General features: G+C 45.2%; 1 protein-coding gene across 1 annotated transcript; it reads left to right on the top strand.

Moving 5' to 3' along the window:
- Nucleotides 1-451: 451 nt before the first annotated feature.
- Nucleotides 452-4,790, top strand: UTP23 (UTP23 small subunit processome component). The gene is made up of 3 exons (XM_030509799.1): nt 452-688; nt 3,197-3,371; nt 4,270-4,790. Exons 1-3 carry the CDS (start codon nt 501-503, stop codon nt 4,654-4,656), a joined length of 750 nt encoding a protein of 249 aa, XP_030365659.1. The 5' UTR covers nt 452-500; the 3' UTR covers nt 4,657-4,790.
- The last annotated feature ends 2,997 nt before the right edge of the window (nt 4,791-7,787 follow it).

Here is a 7,787-nt window from a genome sequence, read left to right as displayed (position 1 = left end):
GCTTTCAGGTAGTTGTAGAGAGCGATAAGGTCCCCTCAGAGCCTTCTCTTCTCCAGACTAAACACCCCCCAGTTCCCTCAACAGCCCCAATTCCCTCAAGCGAATTAGAAAAACTAAAACTGTGTGTTTCTCATCTCAGCAAACGGCAGGAACTAGCACAGCACCGCGAACACAGGGTATGTGCTACCCTCGTACCACACTCGTAATGAACCAGCCTTCAGGTATCAGTGCGAAGCACCAAGGTGGGCGACTGAGACCCCTCGCAGGCCTCACGCCGGGCGGGCGGGCAGCAGCCAGCTTCCCGGGCGGCGCTCAGGAGGCCCGGCCCCGGGCTGGCGGTGGCGCACGAGGCAGCCACGCACCGGGCACCGCCGGCACCGTCCTCACCGCGCTCCCGCTCCCTCAGGCCCGGGGGAGGCGGAAGGCCCCAAGGCTCCGCCCCGCTGAGCTTCCGGGAGAGCCGGTGGCCGTTCCGGGAGAGCCGGGCGGGCGGCGGCGCCATGAAGCTGACGCGGCAGAAGCACGCCAAGAAGAACATGGGCTTCTACAAGAACAACTTCAGTTTCCGCGAGCCGTTCCAGGTGCTGCTGGACGGCACCTTCTGCCAGGCCGCGCTCCGCAACAAGATCCAGATCCGCGAGCAGCTGCCCGGCTACCTCGGCGGCGCCGTGCAGCTCTGCACCACCCGGTACGGCGGCAGCGCCGCCCGCGCTGCGGGATGACGGGCACCCGCCGTGCGCAGGAGCGGCGGGGCGGGGACTGCCGGCTCCCCACGGGCACCGCCGGCGGTGGGGCGGGAGCGCGGGCTCGCGTGGTCGCGGCTCCGAGCGGTCGCGGTGGTTGTGGAGGGCGGGGAGCGCTGTGGTTGACCGGCAGAGCGATGGGAGCGTCTGTCTTTGCGAAGATGGCAGAAACTGTGACAGAATCACAGAAAGGTTTGGGTTGGAAGGGACCTTAAACCTCATCCAGTTCCAATCCCCTGCCACGGGCAGGGACACCTTCCACTAGAGCAGGTTGCTCCAAGCCCCATCCAACCTGGCCTTGAACACTGCCAGGGATGGGGCAGCCACAGCTTCTCTGGTCAACCTTTGCCAGTGCCTCAGCACCCTCACAGGAAAGAACTTCTTCCTTATACCTGTTCTAAATCTACTCTCTGTCATAGAATCATAGAATCAACTAGGTTGGAAAAGATCTTTAAGATCATCAAGTGCAACCGTTACCCCAGGACTGCCAAGTCCACCACTAAACCATGTCACTGAGGGCCTCATCTACACGGTTTTTGAACACTTCCAGGGGTGGTGGCTCCACCACTGCCCTGGGCAGTCTGTTGCAATGCCTGATCACCCTCTCTGTAAAGAAATTTTTCCTAATATCCAATCTAAACCTCCCCTGGCACAGCTTGAGGCCATTACCTCTTGTCCTGTCATCAGTCTTGTCCTATGGTCAGTTTAAAGCCATTCCCTCTTGTCTAATCCCTACATGCCCTTGTAAAAAGTCCCTCTGCAAATTTCTTGTCAGGCCCCGTCAGGCACTGGAAGCTGCTCTAAGGTCTCTCCGGAGACTTCTCTTCTCCAGGCTGAACAAGTCCATCTCTCTCAGCCTGTCTCCATAGCAGAGGTGCTCCAGCCCTTGGACCATTTTCATGGCCTCCTCTGGACCTGCTCCAACAGGTCCATGTCCTTCTTGTGTTGGGGGCGGCAGAGCTGAACAAGTGGTGGGGCAAGAGGTAGCCACAGTGAGGGATGTCTGGGTGGCCTCTTCCCACTCCCGGTTTCTTGGCAAAGTGAGGAGAACAGAGGCAAGGTCAGATCTCTTGGGCAGGGAGGGAATTACTGCTTGTCTGGAGTTTCAGCCTGCCAGTAAGGGATTGTTTCCAAAGTAGCTGTTCTCAAGGGAGAACAAGGATGTGCTAGACAAAGGTGTGGAAGTAAAGTATGCACACTAAATATCTAAGTTGCCTTGAAGTTGCTTTTGTTTTTACTTTGCTTTCCATATTGCGTATGGTAAGATTTCCCTCACTTGGATTTCTGCAATGACAGAACAGCCAAGTGCCGATCATGGAGGCAAGTACTGAAAAGATCAGGAAGATGTATACCCTAGACTACAAAAATTAAACATTGAGCCATCTTGCAAAGCATACAGAACTGGTCCCTTCTTCAAAACAGTAGAAAGTATCAGATCATTACGTTAGCTGTGAAATGTTTGGGAATCACTTTCATCCAAACTGTATTTCAGCCATGTCTAAATGACCCTTCTTGCTTCCTTCTTTCAGCAGTATCTGTTCATCTTTTTGACCTGTTTTCGCTTAGGGCAGCTGAACGGCATTCTCTCTGCTATCAGAATGCTAAGTTGGTGAGGCAGCACCTCAGTGGCATGACTAGAGCTTCCCTGCAGAAATGAGCTGTCTCGCTGTGAGAGTCTTTGCAAAAAGAACAGGCTCAGGTCTCCACAAAGACTGTCCTCAAAGGCTAACCTTCCTTCTCTGGAAAGAAAAATAGCTGTTACCGTATCCTTGAAGTTGTATTTCAAGGCCATACATTCTACTACTGCCTATATTTAATAGTAAGACTCGATGGCAGGAGTAGGTTAGGTTTCATCTCTGAGTATCCAAGGTAGCATCCTCCTAGACTGCTACTCCTGTGTGAACATCCGCTCTGAGTGCTGCTGAGAGGAGGGGTTTAGGTTTGCATTTTATTGTCTACTTGGAATGTTGTGGAGCCATAAGCTTCCAAATTTTTAATTAAATGGACAGTCTCTTCTGCTGCTGCTGCTTGAGTCAGTTGGGTTCTGATAGCAAATTTGAAGCAAGGTGATGGACGCTAATGGTTTAACTTGTATGCAGTGATTAATCGGTTTGTGCTAATTCAAGTAATTTTGTTTGTTAAGTACTAGTTCCTATGCTGGATTCTGATCATAAATGTCACACTCAGCATTGCCACTGATAGGAAATATTTTTAAATCATTTAATATAACTTAATGTTGTTGCTGCTTAATCTTTTTTGGAACCAGAAAAATCTTGCTGACGTCTTCAGATGGTCTGTTGCTTTCAGGTTGCTGGGTGCCATTTATAAATCATAAAGCCTGAGCAACTGAGCATTGCTCCTTCCTAATTAACTCATGTCAACTTTCTGCTGTTGTAACAAATATGTAGTTATTTTCTCTTTTACATTAAATCATTGATGCTTTTGGTTTTCAGATGTGTTCTAAAAGAACTGCAATCACTGGGAAAAGCTCTTTATGGAGCAAAATTAATTGCCCAAAGTTTTCAAGTTCGAAACTGTTCTCACCACAAGGATCCTGTGAGTGGTTCGGCCTGTTTACTTTCCATGATTGAAGAAGGCAACCTTCATCACTTCTTTATTGCTACACAGGTAAATGGCATGGAGAACGTAACTTCATTCATTTCAGGTCATCCTTTGATACCTAAGGATAAGGAAACTTACAGAAACCTCCATTATGAGACTTTTAAATAGCTTGTGTGAATTAATCTTGTAAAGCCTTACTGGCCTTTAAATGTGTTTATTAATTATGAAGTAGGGAATCTTTTGTCTACTTGAACAACTAGGTTTTTGTTACCCTAGAAGGATATTGCTTAGTTTAGCAGGTGTAGGAAGCATGCTGACTACCTATTGACATGTAAGCAAACAACTGATGAATATTAATTTGCATATTGCTTGTGTGTGCATTCCCTGCCCCTGTTTTGCACAGTAGTCTGAAAAGTGAAATAAAGTGTTAAATGACCATATAACTTTGATTTTAAGAAACTTTGGAAGTTTTAAATAAGAATAAAGGTAGAACTTGTGTACAAATAAGAAAGGGAGATCTTTTTCTTAGGTCTGTTACTAGGACCGTATGTCTAAATTATATGTAGTATATATGTAATGGTTTGCAGTAGAATGCTGTATACTTCTGTAAGATACAAGGAGTCTAAAATTACCTGTTATATGAGAAATTATGTTACTTCTTGTGAAGCGGTGGAGCGCATACCAATGAACTGGGACTTCTTCCTCAAAAAAAGCACGTATGCTTACAGATGCATGGAAAAAGGAAATGTTAATAAATTTTCCATCAGAAGGACAGCTTATCAGAAGGAGAGAAATTGAAATTTAAATTGCTCTGAAATACACTGCCATGTATATCTGCTAGATTAAGTTTCTTATCTTTTTCATAATGTAATTTATCTTCACAGTTTTGTATTAAAAGTAAGCGCGTTTGAATTGCAAATATCGTTTAATCCCAAAATATTGACTAAAGTATTTAATTTTACAGGACCAGGATTTAGCAAACAAAGTGAAAAAGAAGGCTGGCGTTCCCCTCCTCTTTATTATTCAGAACACCATGGTGCTAGACAAACCTTCTCCTAAATCTTTGGCAGTTGTTCAAAAGTTGCAGACAAATCAGCTTGTTCCAGAGCACCAAAAACAAAGTATTGTGCAGCTTAAAGAACAAGAAGGACTAGTGAAGCAGGGGGGTGAAAAGAGAAGAAAACGTAAAAGGGCAGGCGGCCCCAATCCCCTCAGCTGTCTGAAGAAGAAAAAGAAGAAAACACAGGAGGGTCAGGAGCCTTCTGCTGAGAAGAAGAAAAGAAGAAAAAGAAAGCGAAATAGAGTTAAAGTAGAAGCTGTGCAGTCAGTGCAGAAGAATGAAGAAGAGTAACCTCAGCCTTGTAAACAATGCAGGACTCGAACCTTGTTTGAACTTTGTGAAAAGAAAGGTTAATATGCACTGACGTGAAATCAAGTTGTTTGTTAATATTAAAACTTATTTTTATGAGGTGGTACAGCTCATTACTGCATCTCAGTGTTTCCGGGTTATTGTCCGAGTAATTTATCTTGTTGTTTAGTAATTTGGTTTCTGACAAAATATTTAGGAACCCTCATGTTTCATCATTCTCTTCAGCATCTTGATTCCTGTCAAAGAGTTCACATATCAGTGAGAATTTTTTAGAGTTATTTGTGTTTCATGTAGATTTTGGTGGGATACTAGACTTCTTTCTAAATCGGTGTTGCTATTCTTTCTAAAACAAGTTTTGGTATTTGTTCTGGTACAGAATGTGGAATTGACCTTGCACACAAGCAAGGCAAAACAAGGAATTCATCCACCACTTCCCATGGTCAGGCATGGGTTCAGCCTTTTCCAGGAAAGCAGGGCTCCATGGTGTAAGTTACTTGGGAAGACAAATACTATCACTCCAAATGTCCTCGCCTTCCTTCTTCTTCCTCCAGCTCTATATGCTCAGCACGGTGCCATATGTTATGCTATATCCTTGGGTCAGTTGGGGTCAGTTGTCCTGGTTGTGTCCCCTCTCAGCTTTTTGTGCACCCCCAGTCTACTCACTGGTGGGGTGAGGAGCAGAGAAGGCCTTGACTCTGTGTAAGCACTGCTCAGCAGTGACTAAAACATCTCTATTATTGCACTTTTCAGCACAAATCCAAAACACAGCCCCGTATCAGATACTGTGGAGAAAATTAACTCTATCCCAGACAAGCACGTTCTCTGCCCCCTAATCCATGCCATTTACATCATGCTTAGGTCCCACACTACCCAACACATCCTCATTAAACACTACCCCCATCTTTCCCATCCTTTGATATAATACACACATATGATGCCCTTAGTTGATGGGCCACCCCTGTGTAATGTGTGTAAAATGTCCACAAAATGTCCTCTGAAGCCATTCTGTCAATGGCTTTGTGTTCCATCTGTTATGATGGTCCCTCAGGACAGGAGAGGTGGTTTGTTGTATGGAGTTACTGGGCACCAAAGCCAGCTGAGGTTGGGTTGCTGCTGCACTTGCACAGCTTCTTGTAAGGCTTCTCCATTGCTTCGGGTGGTTCCTGCTGTAACAATTCGCATAACATGCAACTCAAATCCCAGGTTACGACGATTTAAAGGTGCTTGCAGCGTGGTACACTGCTGCTGTGGCCCCAGGTCAAAGCTGTTCCTTGCAATACAGCTCTTAGGGGTGGACTGTGCCTTCATTGTTGCGTATGAGAGACCACATGCACCTTGGGAACTGAGAACGAGAGACGGAAGCAGCAAGGAAGGGTGCTCTACTCAAGATGAAACCTTTAATTAAAAGCCATTCTCATCATGGTATTGTTCCTACATTGATTGCTCATAGTGAGTCCTGAGGAGAACTTTAACAAATCCTAGAAATTCTGTAGCATATTTGATTAATGTATATCACCTTTCTCAAGCTGTCATATTCCCTTCTTCTTCACTTACTTGGGCACAGTCCCATGTTAATGTAGTTTTGCTTTCCATTCCCTGTTAAATATTCCCTGTACTTCCTCCCCCTCACCAAACCCACCCACAGAAAGCACTGCTGTAAGTAAAGCTTGGAGCAGACAGCAGAGATGGTTCGTCATCAAAATCTCATTCTGAGTCAAAAGTATATTAAACCCCAGTAACTTTACTAAAAACGTTTTTAAAACATGAGGATAAAACACCCTAATTATTTACAATGGTCCCTTTCAGTGCCATTGAAACAAAAAGCTTAAATACACCTTTTTTGAAGACTATAGACAGACAAAAACTAATTACTGCAAAAACAAAGAATATTTTCACAGTCCTCTAATGACTTTCACCTTAAGGAATTTAAACCAATATTTATCCATGTTTCCTTAGTATTTTGTTAACACAAACTGAGTCATAGTTTTGCCATTGGGAAGAACTGGAATGAAAAGCGAGTGAGCTCTTAAGAGAAAAGCTGTGGAATTTGTCTGCAGCATAGCTGCAGCTCTCCTCCAGAGAGGTAAATAACTTGCCTTTCAGTTTTGAAAGATTGCTTCTGCCCAGGCAACAAGCAGAGGGATCAGACCCTGTGTTGTTACCACTCTGAAATTTGGGAAGAAAAGCCCCACCCTAGTTTCCAAGTAAAACAAGTCCACCAAAGCTGACGGGCTGGATGTATATCATTAAAACAGTGATGCTAAGAGCATCCTGTGCGCTGGCTCTGTCCAGGCTGGGCTCACATGGTGTTCACCAGCCTGGCTGCCTGCGAACAGCCCCATGCCAATGCTCTCTGGCTGTGCTGCCTCTGCCAGCCAGGATTTGGTGGAGGTTTAACTGGCCCAGGCTGGAAACCATGCCGGAGTCCCTCTAATAATACAGCAACATGGGTGGCTGCGAGTGTCTGTGTACTCTACCTGTACCTGTACCTGTACAGGTAGTTCCACCGCCATGGAAGTACCTGTAAAGCTAACTTTGCTGTTGTAGGTGTTCAGCTCCATGTTCTGCCCAAAGCCACTGTGGCCAGTCCCGCTTCCTTATTTACCAACAAATGGTGTGGACATCTGGCCATGTCTCATAGACAGGATTCCCAATGTGACTTTTCTAATAAAGTTTAGGATTATTTTGTCATAGCGCATCAGAGGGATTGGTTTTGGGTTTGAAAATACAGAAAGCCAGAGGTACATTAAGAAGAGCTTGAGCAAAAACTTCTTTGGGGCTATTGATTTTCTCCTTTCTCAGGCAGGATAAATATATACCCCGAATCCTAGGCAGTACCTCACTAAATCTTGTTGGTTTTTTTCAAAAAGAGGGAAATAACCAGTGTTGTACAGTACCGTGTATGTCGTGCAGAGTAATAGAAGGAGAAAATAATAATGCTTCAGCCGCAGTCTGCAGGGCATTGATGCTGAATTTAGGACAGCATCTCATCCACCAGCAGAAGATATTTACCTAGACTGCCTGCCAATTAGATTGGTTGGATTTATACATTCGTATGAGCCGGTATTGTACGATAAATCACTCCCTGAGCATCTGTTAACGACACTAAATAG

This window comes from Strigops habroptila, chromosome 1 (genome assembly GCF_004027225.2).
Source record: "Strigops habroptila isolate Jane chromosome 1, bStrHab1.2.pri, whole genome shotgun sequence".
Classification (NCBI taxonomy): domain Eukaryota; kingdom Metazoa; phylum Chordata; class Aves; order Psittaciformes; family Psittacidae; genus Strigops; species Strigops habroptila.
The sequence above is the reverse complement of the archived record's forward strand: the minus strand, read 5'-3'. Positions and strand labels throughout refer to the sequence as shown.

Excerpts from the sequence above, each read along its gene's own strand:
- UTP23 (XM_030509799.1), top strand. The coding sequence starts at position 501 with ATGAAGCTGACGCGGCAGAAGCACGCCAAGAAGAACATGGGCTTCTAC. Across the intron at positions 689-3,196 it reads GTGCAGCTCTGCACCACCCG|ATGTGTTCTAAAAGAACTGC; the intron begins GTACGGCGGCAG and ends TTTGGTTTTCAG. Across the intron at positions 3,372-4,269 it reads ACTTCTTTATTGCTACACAG|GACCAGGATTTAGCAAACAA; the intron begins GTAAATGGCATG and ends TTAATTTTACAG.